Consider the following 21,049-nt stretch of genomic DNA (forward strand, 5'->3'; position numbering starts at 1 on the left):
AGGACCAAGGCCTCCTGATGCGTTGCAAATCCCATGGGAAAAACAAATTGCATATCGAGTCGGTCAATTTAAAGGTCAAAGGTCATTACGATTCCGGGATCGCTACTTTTGACTTCTCAAAATGTATTCACCCAATTTAGATGTAATCTGGTCAGAATAATCACTGCATGGTACTTTCACAGGTTTGTTGAAAGCATCGGCTAATTTACATATTTTGTGGGTCATCCACGCCTCCAAGTGGTTCCCTGTTTCTCCCAGGTGGGCGCAGGGGCACTGCTGCTATTTTTAATTTTAATCGTTAGTTTCTAGGAAAATAAAGTTTAAATCACCCAGCAATACATTCACATGAGAAGAATGAAACTCTCTTCTTGTTTATCTCATTTAGTTTGTGTTGTAACTTTCGTGTGCTTTCACAACAGCTGTGAAATAGTTTTGTGAATTTTAGATTAGCTAAAGGACAAATTGTATGTTGTAGTTTCGTGTTATGCGTGTCAATCTTCCAAATCTTCATGTCCTTTTCTTTTCACTTTCTCTATAGGATCTGTTTACCTCATCCAGTTTAGCTGTGCTCTGATTTGTGAGATCTATCTGTGAGTCAGGCACTTCAAAGAGGCATCGCCACAGGCCAGCACCAAAAGTTAGCTCAACTCTCAAACAACACAAATCATCATGACAGACGTGTCCCGATTATAATTTGGACACAAGTTGTTGATGCTCTTCTTGGTAGGTTGGTTGGTGTGGGGAATGAGAAAATAAGCAAAATATTTCATTTCAGTGCAGTTAAACCACCACATCGAACACAGTCTCTTCAAGTTATCTCTCCCGTTTGGAATCAAAATGAGATTTTGTTTTTGGTGCTTATCTTATAAACTTCGTTGCAGATTGCATGCGGTGCTCAATCACTTAGCTACGTTTTATTTTATGGTTTTCTTAGTCATAAACGAATTGGCTAATTTGGTGGGGGTTGCAGGTGAGTCAAGGGATGTGGTGAGGAAATGTGAACACCGTCTCCGACCACAAAGGAGCCTCACTTATTCTGGATCCTCAACACAAAGTTAAATCTTGTAACAACTGTCATGAAGGTATGAAAGCGAAGGAAACAATACTGCTAAGGCCATGGACATTATATAAACTATATCCGGTAAGCCTGTTGCATTATTATGTTAACTACTTCATTTTTTACAAGAGATGAACAGTATTACCTTACTCGCTTGTAATCTTACAAAAAAAACTAAAATCTCTGATGACGTGATTGAAAGCACATCTGCAGGTAGTCTTCAACTGAATGGAAGTGTTGCCACCTTCCACAAGTGGTGTTAAGGTGAGAGTCTCTGTGGATAGATGACCAGAACAGAGCTGAGACTTTCATGGATAGCACATCGGAGTTAACAATTCCGAGCTCATGTTGTGATGCAGGGTCTCAGTTTGACAGAGGTTCCGCTTTGGTAACTGGGTTGTCAACAAGAAAAAGACACTGACATTTAAGGTCACTTTCATTCTCAGGAAAATGTGGCTTAATTGCTCGGAAAACCACAAGAAGCTTCGGTGACAGTAAACCAATCACCCTCAGACCAACAGGCAACAATTTCCTGAGCAGGAAGAGGTGATAAAATTGTGTTAAGTGGATGTGTGATGGGATTTAAGAAATACTCAGGGTTCAATTCCATCTCTTTTTACTGAACCACAAATCCTTTCACCTCACAATTGTAGTATTCTAGTGACAGTGGCTGAAATCACCACTCATTTGGCCTCATGGGAGGCAGGTCTATTATATTCGGTCTCCATGGGTGATGATATGTTCCCAAAGGCCCTGCCGTAGGCTGCATCCAGTTGCTATGGTGATGCAAGCACGAAAGTGTGGCTGAGGCGTTGCTGTGGTGATGGTGAGGTGGTGATGCATTTCTGCTCAACCCAAGGTTAAAAATCCTTGTGGACAAAGATCTTCACCATTTGAATACTTGTACACCAGGGACACTATCACCAATTGTATTACATGACGTCAACCGACGTTTACAGTAAAATCATAAAATCTACATTAATTTCACCAAGACAATGCTCAAAGGCAGGGTGAACGAAGTAAAATGAAGGTAAAATAACGACATCCACCTCCGTTCACTGGTGAATGCACAACCTAATGATTGCTCACAGCTTCTCAAAGTGTTTGGATGACACACTCAACCAAAACTTGCTCCACGAGGAACTGTAGGCTTGTGAACCACAGATGCCAAGGTGATATCAAGTAAATTTTGAGACCAGGAATCTCGTTTACACATTTTGGTCAGATGTGTGACAGATTTCATACCGGTGCCACAAAACTTCAGAACAACATTTGCAAATGGACAATGGGCTCATCACAAGTATTTATTCCTCTTTAGTGGATGTGCATCGTTAAATGAACACAAGTCAAAGAAGGGAAAAACTAGCTCAAGTGAAAGAAAGTTAGATGTCAACAAAAGTAATATTTTTTGTCATTTCAATGCACAAAGCAGTATGACCTCCACATAGATCCCGACTTGACATCACCATCAAATAATCCAATAAAAAAACAAGGCAATTACTTTTCACAACAATAATAATCATAATAGATGAATAATATACATATATATACATATATACAGTATATATGTGTATATATATATATACTGTATATATGTATATATATATATATATATATATATATATATATATATATATATATATATATATATATATATATATATATATATATATATATATATATTGTGACGTTCACGGGACTTGAACAGTCCCGCTAACGTAGAATGAGCCGAAACGATGGAGGCGGTTTATCCTCGACAACCCAAAGATGGCGGTTCTAATCGCTCTACCGCAAACGGGAAGAGGAAGGTGGCACGAGTCGCTTTTCACTGAGTTGATGATGTTTATTTCTCTAACCAGAAATAACAAGACTCGGCAAGAAGAGCGATCCGGGGCGATTCGACGGGATGGTGGTGTGGGTTCGGGCGTGGGGAAAACACAGACAATTCCAATGAATATACAAATCTCAAACCCTCGAAGGCACCAGGTACACACACACACACACACACACACACACACACACACACACACACACACACACACACACACACACACACACACACACACACACACACACACACACACACACACACACACACACCACGTAGCTGGTCCTGGTGGTCAGGCTGGCCCGTGGTGTGGACACAACAGTCCCTGGATTGGCGTCGGACGAGCTGGCGTTGCGCTCGTCTGGTGCAGGAGACACCGTGGTGCTGTCGACCTCCTGGTCCTGGCCCAAGTCCGCTCACAGCCGCCAGGGAACCAGTTCTGGCGCCAAGTTGCGAGCAGGAGAGGGAGGCAGGTCCGCCCGCCGTTTGACCCCGTACTCAGAGCCAGCAGAACCCCAGAGCCAACCAAGGTGAGGCACGAGGCACAGGAAGGCCTCGAGACACGATGAAAAACAGGATCGAATCAGCGCAACAACACCGCACGCTCCCAGCACAACAACCTCCACAAGAACAGTTTTTCTGTCCCGATCTTCTTCCTCTTCACCTTTTCCCCGAACAGAGCCTTTTTATCCTCCCGTCCTCGTCACTTCCAATCGAGCCGTTTTATTGGCCCTGCGCCGTCGCCTTCCGCCAATCGTGATCACGGGGCGGAGCCATCCGCAGCACTGTCCTGTGACGTCACGGCAAGCCTCCAGAGAATACTAAAAGGGGTTTACGCAGACACACTTACCCTATCCCATATCCCTATCTAATTACGTGACAATTATCATTTCCCCCTTGAAGAAATGGACATTTACTAGACAACTTATCACCACTGAATTGCTACTTATTACATCGAGATCCTGGTACACTCGAACAGTATGGCATACCTAATTAAACATCCTAATTACCCTTTGAATGCATACCCCCCTCTCAAACGTAACATATATATATATATATATATATATATATATATATATATATATATATATATATATATATATATATATTGTTACAGCTGTGGAAATTCGCAGAGCACCAAATAGGTCCTTAGATCAGTTATGTCGATAAGTCTGTGTTCAGATAGATTTCCCCACCGATGTTTAACGGGAAATTATTCGTGTGCCGGGCTGTGATCTTTGAGTTCGCCGTTATTCTCTTGCTATCGTTATTTTGGACCAACCGCTTCACAACAACCACCTCCACCACCAACATCGCTCTGACCAACCGCTTCACAACAATCACCTCCAACACCAACATCGCTCTGACCAACCGCTTCACAACAACCACCTCCACCACCAACATCGCTCTGACCAACCGCTTCACAATAACCACCTCCACCACAGACATCACTCTGACCAACCGCTCCACAATGCCAACCACAATCACCTTCTCCATAACGCCAACCGCATTTCAACCACAACAACCGCCTCCTCCACAACCGCCCTCACAACCATCTTCTCCACGACGCCAACCACAACCACCTTCTCCACAACGCCAACCACCATCTCCTAAACCGCATCTCCCCCAATACCCAACAACGAAACAACATCACTTCACCTTCAACTCCGCGGGCGCCGCCATCTTTGCGCCGGCCACAGCAAGATCGCTGCAAACAAACGCGCGGGTTTCCTTGTTGCCAGCGATGGTGATTTCTACCACGTCCGCTCTCCCTTCAGCGTCTATGATCTCTACCACGTCCGCTCGCTCCAAGCTTCGCCTCGGAATTCGGATCAGATCAAGAGGGGCGGAGCCAGTGGGGGTCAGAGGGGAAAGAGCGGAGATCAAACCTCGCCTCATGAACCCTATAAAAAGGCGCGCAGAGCGCCAGTTCAGGCAGTCGGTCGGGGTTTGGAGCGGTGTGAAGAGCGAAGTTTGAGTCCAGTGGAGGGCAGTGGAAGTCTGGGTTCGCCGAAGAGACGGAGTTGGGAGCACAGCAGGCCAGCCGTGCCACGCAGAACTGCGCGTTCATGTGGGATGTGGGAATAAACGGAGAGAGGTCGCCAGCCAGCATCGAACGGTCCGAGGTGATCGGGCTTCGGGACAGTCCGAGCAGCGCTGAGGGACGGATGGGCTCTTAAAGAGAGCATCAACTCTGAAAGAGCAGAAGACCCGTTCGTTCCTCTGAGGCGTTGCCGGCTGGGCCCGAATCACCAGGCCGTCGGACGGGGCCTGGGCCGGACCGCGGTCACGACAGCTGCCGTGGGGACGGGATGTCGCGGGTCGCCCCAGCGAGGCACCTCAAAGGTGAAGGTAACCAGCCAGGCCTCACGGAGCCTCTGCGGTCATCACAGCTCCGTGGAATAAAGACCCAAGAGGTCCAGTCTACTCCCTTGTCTTTAATGGGGTTTTTTCTTTGTTGCTTTTGAATGAACGTTGTGGCACCATGTCTTTAAGTAGAAATGTTAAGTGTGTACATAATACATAGACGGTAGTAGCTTTTTTGCATTGCTTTTGTTGGTTGTATACTTGCGTGCGTGGTTTGGCCTTGCATAATTGCATACCTGCATGACTGCATCACTGTTTACATGTACTTTATTCAATAAATGTGCTTGTTTAAATGTTAACCCGTTTGTTGCGTCCTTTTCCCTAATTGAACTGCCGTTCTGCACTCGAAATAGAGTTGGTTTTTCAATAGCCGATAAAGTGATCGGGTGCAACGGGGCTGCGCGATAAATACCATGCTCGGTTATCCCAAAACGAAGCGAGCTGCTTAAACGGCTTGTTTCCAAGCGGCCCCGTTGAGGTACAGCCTCTCGGTAGTCTGCCCACGCGATTAATTAGGTACAGTATAGCGACAATTCGGTGATTGACCCTGTAGCGCGGGTAGAATATTTACTAGGCTGTGGTGTGCACCCAAAACACACCCGCGGCTGGTTTTCGGCGTTGATCCGGAAAGCCGCGACTAGATTGTCCATTCGGTGGGCTAAGCGGCCACTATTGGTTAAACGCGGTCCTTCGCACGCCGGTGGGCGGAAATCTACAACAATATATGTTATATATATATATATATATATATATATATATATATATATATATATATATATAGATATATATATATAGATATATATATATATACATATATATATACACATATATATATATATATATATATATATATATATATATATATATATATATATATATATATATATATATCACATATATAAACAAACACACACACACGCACGCACACGCACGCGCACACCTAACCAAAGACCCACTCACAACTCTCACCTGTGAATGGAGGGAAGAACCAATTAGCTCTCAACTAATCAATGAACCCAGGTGGCTGGAATTATATAAATAAATCGACTCCTCCCATGCTCTTGCAGCTGAAGAAGCTGCATAAAGCAACCAAGAAAGGCTACCAAGGTAAGCCTTTTGCTGTTACAAACCCTTCCCAGAGTTCCTCCACAGCTGTAATGACATTCAGGAATAGTACACACATGAGAATCCAAATGCAACACACCGCCTCAGCTGCCGGACCGGTTTCATCGCTTGCTGGCGAGTCATCAGTGACAGTGCAGACAGAAATGCATACCAACGAGGCTCCCAAGCATGTACTACGTGCAAATGTCAAATTGCATGCTGCCTTCCACTCCCCTCATGCTGCCTTTCATTCCCCTCTCCTCAAGCTAACCTCCTCCCAAACCGCTTCATCATCATACAGTTCTCCCGAGGTCGAGGAGAGGAAGGGGTGCCAAAGAATATACGAATTGGCCAAATGAACACTTTTTTTTAGCAGTCAGAACTGATGCAGTATAAATGAAATTTGGCTCAGATCAAGAGATTTTCGAGCTTCTTGCATGTGCAGAAATTAAATAAAGGAACAAACACTGGCGTAGCTTTTTCAACGATTGAAGGAAAATGCCCTTCCCCTCATGCTTACCTCCTCCCAAAGCCCATTCCCCTCCATCGACGTCTCCAGGCGGTATTTAGTATAGCCCGTTTGAACGTGCTGTTTTAATGTACCCCATTTTGCTCAATCCTGTACTAATGCTGGCAGAAGGGAACCATACTCCCCCTTCCCCCCTGCTTTCTCTCAAGTCCCCCTACCAAATGCAATTTGAGAATACCTCCCCCCCCCCTTTCCCCCTCAAGGCTCCCTACTAAGCACAAGTCCAGAACACCCGCTTCCCCTCCCCACTTCCCTCCATCCTGGAGTGTATAGTGATGTGTGGTAAGGCTTTGCACTCCCCACCATCCCCACCCACCTCGCTCCCCCTCCATCCCCACCCCACCTCGCTCCCCCCTCCACCCCCACCTCGCTCCCCCTCCATCCCCACCCACCCGGAGACAAACACCACCCAGACATGTCCGGAGACAAACACTGCCCGGCAACAAACACCGCTCAGACACGTCCAGAGACAACTTCCCATCCATGGACAAACACCACCCGGAGAGAGAGAGAGAGAGAGAGAGAGAGAGAGAGAGAGAGAGAGAGAGAGAGAGAGAGAGAGAGAGAGAGAGAGAGAGAGAGAGAGAGAGAGAGAGAGAGAGAGAGAGAGAGAGAGAGAGAGAGAGAGAGAGAGAGAGAGAGAGAGAGAGAGAGAGAGAGAGAGAGAGAGAGAGAGAGAGAGAGAGAGAGAGAGAGAGAGAGAGAGAGAGAGAGAGAGAGAGATAGAGATAGAGATAGAGATAGAGATAGAGATAGAGATAGAGATAGAGATAGAGATAGAGATAGAGATAGAGATAGAGATAGAGATAGAGATAGAGATAGAGATAGAGATAGAGATAGAGATAGAGATAGAGAGGAGTTAGCGGAGAGAAAGTGTTATGCTTTATGAGAATGAATGAACGAAGGAACGAACGCACGCACCCACACAGAGTATTAGTGCTTGGCCAATATTGGCAAGTCTACAGGAATTGGCTGATTAGAATTCGTGTGATTACCATCTACAGTTTGCACTGCAGACAACCCAAAAACCTTGAGTAACTTTCATCTTTGTTTTGGTGTAATTTCAATAAACAAATTATAAAAACAACGATACATTATAGACATTTCAGGGAGATGTGCATCAACATTAATCTTTATAAACAGCTGGCAATCGTCATGATTGGTGGAAAAAAAACATTTGTCTGTAATTTAGATGCCGGTAGAAGGGGACATTTTGTCGCGCAGAATGAGCGTTAACACGGAAAATGGCTTGAAAATCAGGTGTTATCAAAATATTTTGCTTTGAAACTCACAAAGAGATACCATATAACCTTTGTAAATCATGTACTGTACCTCTACCTTGTAGCAACTGCCGACTGTACATCTTGATTGGGACACGAACTGTACGGTGCTCGGCAAGTGGCTTAAGCACTCAAGCAAGCACTCCAATTCAATGGCTGATCAGGATCGGCTGGACAGGCTGTGCCTGTATTTCATAAAGGATACCTTTAACTTTAAAGCCGGTCTTCACTGCACCCACAGCGGTTAAAAAACAATAGGACCACCTGTCCTGAAGCTCACCTGGATCAGGAGCAACAGTCACTCAATCCCCCCGCAGACCCTCTTCGATCCCTACATTTTTAATGCCATATACAGTAGACTTTGGTTCATCAAGGGTGATGAAGGTTGTGGTCAAGTTTCATTGAAATTCTGTGTGTAGTTCGGAGAAGAGAGCGAGTACCCATTTTGAAGGGGGGTTAATCCCCCCCCCCGTCCCCTGTAAACTCCATTCAATGAGCGCTGATTTTGATGCGGTCGATACACATTGATACATCATGGGTGATGCAGGTTGTGGTCAATTTTCATCAAAATTGTGTGTGTAGTTTTGAAGGAGAGAGCAAATACCTATTTTTTGGGGGGGGGGGTCAACCCCCCCCCCCGTAGACCCCCCTAATGAGTGCAGATTTTGATGCGGTTGATAAACTTTGGTACATCATGGGTAAAGAATGTTGTGGTCAAGGTTCATCAAAACTGTGCGTATAGTTTTGGAGAAGAGAGTAAATCCCTATTCTGGGGGGAACAAACCCCCCCCCCCCGTAGATCACTTTAATGAGCGCAGATTTTGATGTGGTCGATACAACTTGGCCCATCACAGGTGATGAATGTTGTTGGAATGTACTTACTCTGCACTCTACACATTTGGTCCTTGAAGGTTTCCCATTTCTATGATGCTGATTGTCCTGTTGTTAGCTTCTCCCAATCAACATCACTCAACTCTCTCCTCATACCCTCAAGATTTGCCTTCCTGAAATGCAATAGCCTTTCCCTACTATCCTGAACTCTAACCCTTAACAGTCTTTGCAAACACAATGTTATGGTCACTTGCTCCTAAATGCTCCCCGACCTCCACCTCCTCCACCATATTGGGATTGTTACTTAAAAGGAGGTCCAACACTGCACTCCCCATCGTGGGCTGATCTACAAACTGGGTTAAAAAGCAATCCTGGACCAAAACTAGGAAACCCTCATCTGCTCTGCCCTTTTCCTGTTCCTGGACCCAATCTATCCATGGCAAATTAAAATCCCCCAAAATCAACACTTTTCCCTTTCCACATGCCCTTTTGAATTCTTCATGTACTCCTTCCTCCTCTTCCTTCAAACCCAGAGCCCTATAAAAGCATCCTTCCAGTATCTTACTGTTTTTACAATCTCTAATCTCAAATCCATACAGAATCCTCGACATTAATTCCCTCCTTAATGTCACCCCTTTCTCTTGATGCAATGCTGTCCTTTACCCAGATTGCTACTCCTCCTCCAATTCTCTCCTTCCTATCACACCGATACACCTTGTAGCCTTCTCATCCTGTCCTCCCGTTAATCTCCTCCTCAAATCATGTCTCACTCACTGCAACTATATCGTACTCTATGCTCTCTACTTTGGCTTCAAGCTCTTCCATCATATTATTTAAACTTCTGGCATTGGTATAGAATACATTTAACTTTTCCCTTTCTGAAATTCAATTTTCTTGCCTGGCCTTACTCGTCACAAATACATCATCCATTCCTTCCTTAATAGCTTCCCACCCTCCTCTGACCTAAAAAAGCCAGAATTCCTTCCTCAATTCCCACTGCAAACCTTGCTACCCCTTTTTTATTTAACATATGGCCATCATTCCAGAAACACCCCCTTTGTCCCTGAAATGTTTCCCACTGCTTCTGAAATGTAAAACCTTCCTCCTAACACCATTCTTCCAGACAATGGTTGACATCTATCACTCTGCTCATAATTTCTATATCGTTTCCTAATCTTGGGAGAATACCAGAAAACATGACCTCACAACCCTTTGATTTCAGCCACTTACCCAATATCTGCATCTATTTTTCAAAACCTCTGAGTAAACTTTGCTAAAATCATTCGCTCCTTGGTGTACCACAACCAACTTCTTCATACCATGAATTTCAATGTCCCTAACTCCTGCTCCTTCAAAACTGCACATAATTCTATGTCTGCGATCCTTCGTGCAGAATGAACAATCTACATATTTAATTGTTTCATCACCCACAAAAACTGTTTCCCATACCTCCTTTATACAAATTTATATTGCTGTACTGTCACCACTGCCTGCCCCCACTGCACCTCAACCACTGCCTGCCCCCACTGCACCTCTACCACTGCCTGCCCCCGCTGCACCTCTACCACTGCCTGCCCCCGCTGCACCTCTACCACTGCCTGCCCCCGCTGCACCTCTACCACTGCCTGCCCCCGCTGCACCTCTACCACTGCCTGCCCCTGCTGCACCTCTACCACTGCCTGCCCCTGCTGCACCTCTACCACTGCCTGCCCCCGCTGCATCTTTACGACTGCCTGCCCCCACTGCACCTATACCACTGCCTGCTCCCACTGCACTGTCACCACTGCCTGCTCCCGTTGCACCGTCCCCACTTCCAATATCCTCAGCAACCTCACTCCACAACCGCAACCAACTCTTATCTACAAATTTCTTACATTCTGCTACTTGCTGCAAATTATCTATCTGTTCCTTCAACCTTATCATAACTATCCTCAACTGGGCCATTTCCTCTCACTTCCTGCAACAGTAAGAACCCTCTGCTTCCCCTGTTATTGGTATGGTCCACAATGAGCAACCATCACATTTTATGAATACCTCTTCCTTTCTCCTTCGTTCTCTATTTATACCCTTTTTTATCCTCATACTCCCAAGGTCCCAGCTGACTTAAACGCCAAACTTAACAGAAGGCCCTTCCCCGCTTCTTTCAATAAACTTACGCAAATACTTACACAAACTGTTATGAACACAAATACAGCTTTATAAATAGTTCTACAGCCCCTGACACAAATCATGATAACAAAATACGCAAAACATACAATTTCATCAAAATCGTGTGTGTAGTTTCGGAGGAGAGAGCAAATACCAATTTGGGGGGGGGGGGTCAAATAAAAGCGTGTGGCACTGGAGACATCGCAAAGATTAATGGCCTGTGAAATAAACATTGCAGATTATCCACCATGTTGCCTACTCGTCTGTGCACGCGCCATGTGGCACATCGGTTCATGGTCCGTGCAAACGTTATAACTTTATTTTTAAACGTCCGTTTTTCACCAGATTTGCTTTGATTCCCTGGAGAGCACCTCATCAAACCTCCGGAAATATAGACAAAGATCTGGCAGATGCTATGGACAGGCAGTCCCTCTGGGGGACAGGGCACGAAGTCTAGCAGTGAATGCATTAAATCATATACCTCAAATATAAGGGTATGTTCTTTTGAACATATGAATCCCCTAGGACCATGAAGCTATCGTTCTTGTTGTTAAAGGCCGTTATGGGAACACAGAAAAAAGGGGCTAAAGGTTTAAACGTGTATTAAACAATAATAAGGAATGGGTTATGAGGGTAATGAAAGACAAGGATTTATAAGCAGCGTCATCATGGTTGGCGTCTCACAATATAATATATTAGCGCGATTAAAAATACCGTGTTTTCCTCGCATCTTCAAGTCTGTCAAAAAACCAGTGTCAAGGTGCACAACTACAGCTCATAACCTATCCATTGAGGTGTTTCCCCCCCCCTGCTTTCCCGTTTTCATGCCACTGTCCACACAAAATTCATCAATCAATTCTATACAGAGTCCAGGGGACTCAATGAAGCTCGTTAATTTTGGCACGTTTCTAAATTTTTTGTTCTATCAACATAATTCTCCAAACAGTAGAAAAAGATAAGTTTAATACTTTGGAAATTTCACATTTTCTTGTGTATATATGAAGGAGGAACCATAGCCTTGCTTTCTAAAGTAAATAGGTACATAGGCTTAGTTACAAGACTTGCTATTTCTATAGATTATCAGATTTCTCTCAAGATTTCAACACTTATTTAGTCAGGAAAAAATCCAAAATATTTCGACGATATACTTTAGTTTGTGAGAGCACATAGTGGAAAATTACATCATATAATGCATGAAATCGCTCGAAGCTACTAATTTGAAAACGACAGCACTTACAAAAGCGGTGTATACAGCAATTCGTAGCAATGATGAACAGGCATTCAATAATATGAGTGAGGAAAGTGAAGAAAAAAACAACAGGATTGTGAAGAAATTGTTGCAGCCTGTTCCAGGTCAAGGAGTGGTTGAGCAGGCCCAAAACACATGGTGGCTTCATACCCCAGTGAGGTAACCCAGGATACACCTTAAGACCCCAGAGAACGAGGTGGCCGAGGATGGTGCCTGATAAAGGATATTATTAAAAAAGGTCGTTAATTATATCTGTAAAAGGGGTGTTTGAATTTAGCAAAACGCCCAATTTTCACTCATGCACTTCCTTGGAGTTCCCTTCGTATGCATGCAGTTTTAAGGCTGCTGTTTTATGGTTTTGGAGTTATGGAGGAGACACAGTGACTGACACTGACACTGACACACACACACACACACACACACACACACACACACACACACACACACACACACACACACACACACACACACACACACACACACACACACACACACGGTGTAAAATACTGTAAATGACTGGTTGCTTGCAGTTTGCAAGCATGCCCCAATGGTTATATACCGTATGTATGTATATTAATATACTCGTAGATTTATCCAGCATTGCACGGGAAGGGAAACATGAATAAGTAACACTTTGTAGCCAATTAGAAAGAATGATGAAGTGAGTGGAGGTGTGGCAGCTCCGCAGACTCCAGGCTCAGCCTTTAGTGAGGTCAATCCTGGGTTTCTCCTCCTTACCCCCAGTGGCACATGCTTTTATTAACTCTGGCCTCCATCTCACACCATGATGTCTCACCCCCCTCCAACACACTCACCACTGGGCACCAATCACCCCGGTGGGCCAAGCGATCCCACTTTGATCTTTCCTCTTGGGTCTGATGATCAACAGTGAGGATGCACCTGGGCTAACTCTCTGCATCAGTTCTGGCTGTGTTCAGCCGGGGTAGTTCTGTCTTGTCTGCCACTTATCTGTTGTCTATCTAATCGCCTTGTTCTTGTCACCTACCGCATCCATCCCATCATAACCCATCCATAACGTTGTGAAATATCGTGCTATACTGTATATCTGTTGGTGGCGGGATTTGCACTCCGGTCACCACAAAACACTTCACTCCAAAAAAAGCACACTGTAGTGTGCGTCGGGGTGGTGCTGATGTGTCGTACACCAGACGGCAGTCTCCTCGGGTTAACCTGAGGCAGTCCCCTTCAGGTGGGATCCTGGAATGTCCTATCCCTAAGAGATGGGGATGGGCTAGGCATCTGCCTGAAGGATGGGCAGATGGAGGCGCCTGGAGTACTGGCAGAAAGTGGACGCAGTGACGTGCTGTGGTGCATACTCCCAATGTACAGTATCTCACAAAAGTGAGTACACCCTTTACAAAAATGTACATATTTTGTTGTAACTTTTTACTTAGATGTATTATTAACACAAGACTCAAAGAAATGATAGAGTAGACATTCTGTCATACATGTACAGGCCCAAAACATTTATTCTGTGGAAACAATGTGGCATACTGGGTATAACTGTGTGAAAAGGGGGGGGGGGAGGCAACAAAAGTGAGTACACCCTATGTACTTTCTCACATTGAAGCGTTATTGTTTTCAGTATTTTGTATGTCCACCATTGTTTTTGAGCACAGCAGCTATTCGACTCGGTATGGAGTTGACCAGTGTTCCACATGTCTTTGCTGGGATCCTGTTCCACTTCTCGGCAATGACTTCTCGAAGTTGCGTGATGTTGGACACCTTTCGTCCCTCAACCTTACATTTCAGGATGCCCCACTGGTGTTCTATTGGGTTTAGAGCAGGTGACATGCTTGGCCACTCCAACACATTGACCTTCGACTTCTTCAGAAAGGCAGTTGTCTGCTTGGAACGATGCTTCCGATCGTTTTCGTGCTGAAATACAGCTCCTCTACCAAGTTTTCGCAGGGAGGGTAACATCTTCTCCTTCAGGATGTCACAGTACATCGTAGAATCCATGTTTCCCTCGATGAACTTGAGCTCTCCAGTACCGGCAGCACTCATGCATCCCCAAACCATGACACTAGAACCACCATGCTTGACATCAGGGATAACGCACTTGTCTTGGTACTGTTCCCCAGGTCGCCGCCAGACACGCTGCACTACATCAGATCCAAACAAATTGATCTTCGTTTCATCAGACCAGAGGACATGTTGCCAGTAGTCCAGGGGCTTGAATTGATGTGCTTCAGCAAACTGTTTGCGAGCTTTCTTGTGGCTCTGCTTTAGGAGAGGCTTACGCCTTGGACGACACCCATGCAACCCGATACGATGGAGTGTGCGACGTATGGTTTGCGCACTAACAGACTTGCCAGCAGCTGTAGAAATCTCTTCAGAAATCTTGGTGGCACTTTGTCGTCTGTCTTGGAGGACTAGATTCTGAACTTGGTGAACAGTACGTGCAGTCATCTTTGCTGGTCTTCCCTGGCGAGCGCAACTCATTGTTGTACGCTTCTTGGAGAACCTCTGGATGACCTTGGCCACGGTGTTGGGGCTTACTTTCAAAGAAGCACTGATCTTCTTGTATCCTTGGCCATCTTTATGTAGGGCAACGATTCGATCTTTGACATCTTTCGAGAGCTTTTTACCATGAGGAGCCATGCTGCTTTGTCAATGGCGATTGGTACAGTATTTCCTTTGCAATTATTTCTTCAGCAAGCAGATAGACAATTACTGCATTGAGTACAAGTCTTCACTTTTAACATACCAGGGAGGTTGCAGCTCCATGGACATTGTGTGTATTGTTTGGTGCATATTTGTACCTTGAGCACTCTTTGACTTAAATATGCAGAAAATGATGAAAATGGAAGCTGTTTTACCATGCTTGACTTACTTCTTGTGCAGACAATAGCAGGGGTGTACTCACTTTTGTTGCCTCCTCTTTCAGAAATATTCGTAATATGCCACATTGTTTTTATGGAATGGCAGTTTTGTGCCTGCATACATATTGCAGAATGTCTACTCTGTCATCAACTCCAAGGTTTTGCTTCTCGCACAGCTGCATAAGAAGTTACACTGAATTATTTACATATTTGTGAGGGGTGTACTCACTTTTGTGAGATACTGTATGTACATAGTTTTTGGCCCCATCTCTCAATTATGAAGAATCACTGAAAAATTTTAAAAAATTCTCGGATCCGGATCTTAACCAAAATCAAATTAATTTGGCTTTGGAACACGACCAACATGTCAACCAAGTTTCGTCTGAATCCATCAATAACTTTTTGAGATATCCTGCTCACAGACAAACATACCAACAAACAAACACAGACTCAGACAGAGACAGACAGACGGGTGAAAACATCACCTCCATCCATCCACATTCGGTAACGGAGGTAATCATGACAACGATAAATTCACAATATCATTTGAATATTGCACAATCGTGGTGAAGATCATTCATATCAATCGGATGTGGAATAAATCCATTTGTCTTAATTAACAAGCATCTATTGCATTGAAAGTGCAGTCCAGGTAAACAAGACAGGAAGCATTTTAAACCTGATTGTGTGTGTGCACATGAGGAGCACATCAATTTTGTTAAGTGCATTTCTCCAACCAGCATAGCTTAGGCACAGGAAGCTATTGTTCACAAGGATTGTTTGCAATGCATCAGGTGCACAATCACAAAAACAAACCATTCACATTGTTCAACAAATAAGGATGCCAAAACCACAGGCTCAAAGATACCCAAGGACGAACACATCTGAAGTAAATCGCAACTTATCTTAACCTTCAACTTGCAAAATTAGTTTCCTGCACAACTTAAACATCATGTCTTTCAATAAGTACAAGTGCAAAAGGTAGTTTTAAAAATGCTCCCAAGTTACACCAATATATATAAATGGATATGTAATGAAAAATAAATCTTTTAATTAAAAATGCGATACTGGGAAAGACTTGCAAATACTTTACATCTGTGCTCAATGTATCAAATTCATCTCAAGCATACAAGCACTCAAGTATACAATACACTTTATTGACCCACAAATATTTAACAATTTCAAAGGTTTGATTATATAGACTGTGGTAGCACGTTCAAATGCACAGGTGCAAGGCCACAACAACAACAAAAGAAACAAGCACAATTACCTGTTGCTGTGCAGATGCATGCAGCGCACGGTAGAAGTGTGGCCATACAGTGTGTAGACACACTGCCCTGTGTCCGCATTCCAAACTTTGAGCGTTCGATCTGTCGAGCCACTCACGATGGTATTCCCACGCATCTGTGATGACCAAACACCACCCGTGTGTCCGACAAGTGTGCGCAGACACTGGGGAAGAGCAACGGAGTGGGGATGGATGAACGGGAAAATAATCAGTGACCGAGCAGACAAGTAGACAAACCTTCCTGATTTGGGATAATCAACATTTAAGAATCATTGATACACGTGTGCACAACATCTGGTTTCTCTTTTCACTTTCACACGTTCACATTGACAGACAAAACAGTTGATGCTGATTGTGCAGCAATAAAAGAGGTAGCTGATGAAATGAAGACAGGATAAACCATACAGTGACACACTGGAAATGGTTTTCTACTCAGTGGAGAACATTGCAATAAAGCAATTACAGAAAGCAATTCCAAGACCACAGGCTCTCTGCAAAGGGAACATTTTGCTTTACTCGGTCGACTCCTGCCAAGTCACATCGACACGTTCTCTCGATTATATAAACATTTTGGTGAGGTTTGGATATTTTGTGAGAATATTATTTTGCTTGCCATTGACTTTGTGAATGGAGCATAGCTTAGTGTGGCACATATTTGCATAATGCTACAGAAAACCCAACACAGCAACATGACTATGATGTAGCATGGTGTTGGCTTCATGGTGAGGGTGGCTGGCTTGGGATCTTGGAGTCCTGAGTTTGAGCCCCGTTTTCCACTGAATTAACACCAGGTGGGGTTGACGAAGCCTGTCATCCTTTCGAGGTCAGCAAAATGAGTACCAGTGCACTGGTAAAGGGGCACAGCATCAGCGGCATAGTCACACCCCAACTAAATGAGAGCTACTCAGCAGCCAAGCTGCCTTAGGTAAGAAGAACACCATAATATCAAATAACCATTTCAGTACAATATAAGGCTGCCACTCGTATTGCCAAAAAGGGACAACACCAGAAGCAGTGGAAAAAAAAGAGATCCTTTACAAGTACACAAGATGTAGCAGCGCCTCGTCTACAAAAACATTACAGGATTGCCTTTCATGTACCTTGCCCGAACGAGAACTTGTGCAGTGAAATGGACTGCATTGCATCCTGTTCTCCATTGTACGGGCCGCGAGCGACTCGCGGCCCCTGGTGGCCTAAAGTGCGGCCCCCTGATGTGCGGCCGATGATGCACAAATATGAATATGATAGACTAATGTGGAAAGGGACAGCAATGCGATGGCAGAGCAAGGGAGATTTATTAAACCTACCCCTTCCCCCCATAATGATGGAGGACACATTCCGGAAGTTCAAAGTGGAATACCCACGATCAAGTCTGTCGTGAGAAACTGCAACTGTTTTCAAAACAATTAATTGAGAACAAAGGCATGCAAATTCCAGAAGACGTAACATACAGGTGGTGAAACAAAAGCTTACATTATATATATATATATATATATATATATATATATATATATATATATATATATATATATATATATATATATATATATATATATATATGTGGAGGGATATAGTTTCCCTCCAGTCTCACACACTTGTCCATCCTCTTCTTCCACACTTCGATGCATCGCCGGAAGGCTTCTTCTGGAATCCTCTGGAACTCCGTCATCACGGCCCTTTTGATGGCCTCCACATCAGGAAATCGGGTCCCCTTGACTACCCCCTTGAGCTTGGGGAATAGGAAAAAAAATCACAAGGGGTCAAGTCTGGTGAATACGGGGGTTGCTCCAAAGTTGGCACGTTCCTCTCCGCCAGAAACTGTCGGATGCTTCGGGCACTGTGAGCAGGGACATTGTCATGGTGAAGCACCCAGGCGTTGTTCTCCCACAGATCCCTCCTCTTGTCCCAGACTGTTCGCATGAGGCGCGGGAGGATCTCCTTGCACACGTATTGATTCACTGTTTGACCCTGTGGTAGAAACTCGAAGTGGACGATGACCTTGATGTCAAGAAATGCGATGAGCATCACCTTGACCTTCGACTTCGACGTCCTTGCTTTCTTTGGTCTTGGTGATGCCGGACTTTTATTTCCTGATGACTCTGCTGTTTAGTCTCGGGATCTTATTCGAATATCCACGATTAAACGCTAGTAATGACTCTCCCGAGCAGGTCTGGATCGTCATCGAGGTGCTCGATAATGTCTTGACAGACAGTGACTCTTTGCTGTTTCTGGTCCTCAGACAACAGCTTGGGGACCATCTTTGCGCACACCTTGCGCATTTCGAGTTTTTCAGTGATGATGCTCCAGACAGCGTCCTTGTTTATGGAAAGTTCCTCAGCCATCATCCGCACCACGAGTCAACGATATGAGCGCAACATCTGCTTCACACGCTGGATGTTGTCCGCCGTTCTGCTGGTTAAAAGTTTTCCAGACAGTGGATCGTCTTCAACCTCCTCACGTCCCTCTTTGAACCTCTTGTGCCATTCAAATGCACGTGTACGTGACATCGTTTCTTCCCCGTAGACTCGCTGCAGCATTGCGAAGGATTCGGGAGGGTGTTTTGCCAAGCTTGGAAAGAAACTTCAGATTGGTTCTCTGCTCATGACTCATAGCGCGACGACTCAGACTAGACGTGTAAAGCACAACCTGTAAAAAAAATCACACAATGTGTGCAGTCAACCATCCCCAATCGTATATATTGCTGGAATGTTGCAAAAGACTGACGCAACCCGTTCATTCAAGTTGTGTAAGTGAAGCACACAGCAGGCTCAGTCCCGTTACTTTTTAAACTGACCTCGTATGTGTATGTGTATATATGTATGTATATATATATATATATATATATATATATATATATATATATATATATATATATATATATATATAAAATATATATAATAAATAAATATATATAATATATAAATTAATAAAGTATAGATATATAATATATAAATAAATAAATAAATATATAATATAAATAAATATATAACATATATATATATATATATATATATATATATATATATATATATATAAATATATATATATATATAATATAAATAAATAATATATATATAATATATATATAGAATTATATATATATATATATATATATATATATATATATATATATATATATACACATATGTGTATACATACATACGAGGTGTGTTCAAAAAGTATCCAACCTTAATTTTTCGTGCGTAAACAAATGAAGCGAGGGAGGTGTGGTTTGGTGCACGTACATAGGCGATCCTAATCCGTATGCGTGAATATTTTCCCGCCTGCAGAATCTGTCAGTCGCCGACAGACCGCCGATGAGTGAGGAAGTGCAAGTGAGCGCCGTCGGATTTTCGTTTTTGACAAAATGACGGATTACTATGGTCTCATCGCCAGTGATCACTGTGTTGAAGAAGTTGGGATCGCTGTTCACAGTCTTCAGCATGTCCTGTGCGATCTCCAAATGGAGTTGCTTCTGCTCGATCGTTAGCAGCTTTGGCACGAACTTCGCTGAGATTCTCCTTAAGCCCAAATCGTCAGTCACAATGGAATGAACGGATCCAATGCTGACGCCCGCCTCGTCTGCAAGTTCTTTGTTCGTGTTTCGATCTGAACCCCCTTGATTACTTCTGAAGGCGCAGGTTTATTCACTGAAAATCAGAGACACAAATCATCTGAGGCAACGCATCACGGATGCAGGTGCAGGGATTGATGGAAATGCTGCATTAATACACCGCGTTCATTGAAATTTTGCACAGCACATTGAACTGTGCATTTCTCATGAGGAACAACACATTGAACATGTCATGTAATGTCATTGAACTTATCATGTATTTTAATGTGATTTCAGTAAACCATTTATAATGTATATTCGCCTATGTTTCCAGACTTTAAAGGCACCTGTGTGTATTTTTGTGTGTGTATGTATGTAGGTATGTATGTATGTATGTATGTATGTATGTATGTATGTATGTATGTATGTATGTATGTATGTATATATATATATATATATATATATATATATATATACATGCATATATAAAATCACTGCCAGATTGTTTCACTTTTAAGGCCATCACTTTATGATCAAAGGGAAGGGTGGGCCTGTAATGGGAAATTAAAATTGAAAAACCAATGCAGGGAAGGATAATGAGAGAGATAAAAGAGGGGAGTGGAGTGTGGAGAGGAGGGAAACAAGCCAAGGATGTAGAAGTAAGGAGTTGGGAAAAGGTATGACGAGAGCACATGGTGAGAGGAAAGAAAAATCCAAATTTTCACCATATTTACACACTAACAATGATCCCAAAATGGAAAGCATTCAAATTCAGGCAATGCTACGGAATGGAACAGAGAAGTTAATAAAAAAAGGCTGTAAATGAAATAAATGCATGTCAAATCTAGTACCAACGTATGAGTCAAACGTACGCACTAACTTCAAGGCTCGTACATTAATTCATCCAATCAGTAAATTTAAAAGCTTAATTCAAACAGTAACCAATACCCTAACATTAACTGCAGAGCT

The 21,049-nt window shown here is 43.6% G+C and overlaps 1 protein-coding gene across 4 annotated transcripts in view; it reads right to left on the minus strand.

Annotated features, from left to right (window-relative positions):
* The window catches only part of FBXW7 (F-box and WD repeat domain containing 7), a 597,271-nt gene that overhangs the window by 65,454 nt on the left and 510,768 nt on the right, over positions 1-21,049 (minus strand). For all 4 annotated transcript variants that reach the window (XM_085898585.1, XM_085898583.1, XM_085898582.1 and 1 more), the window contains one exon: positions 16,510-16,691. In XM_085898585.1, the coding sequence (XP_085754711.1) occupies positions 16,510-16,691 (182 nt within the window). The remainder of the gene's footprint in view (positions 1-16,509; positions 16,692-21,049) is intronic.

This window comes from Eptatretus burgeri, chromosome 10 (assembly GCF_056783735.1).
Source record: "Eptatretus burgeri isolate ZD-2024b chromosome 10, Ebu_testis_v1, whole genome shotgun sequence".
In the NCBI taxonomy this organism is placed as follows: Eukaryota; Metazoa; Chordata; class Myxini; order Myxiniformes; family Myxinidae; genus Eptatretus; species Eptatretus burgeri.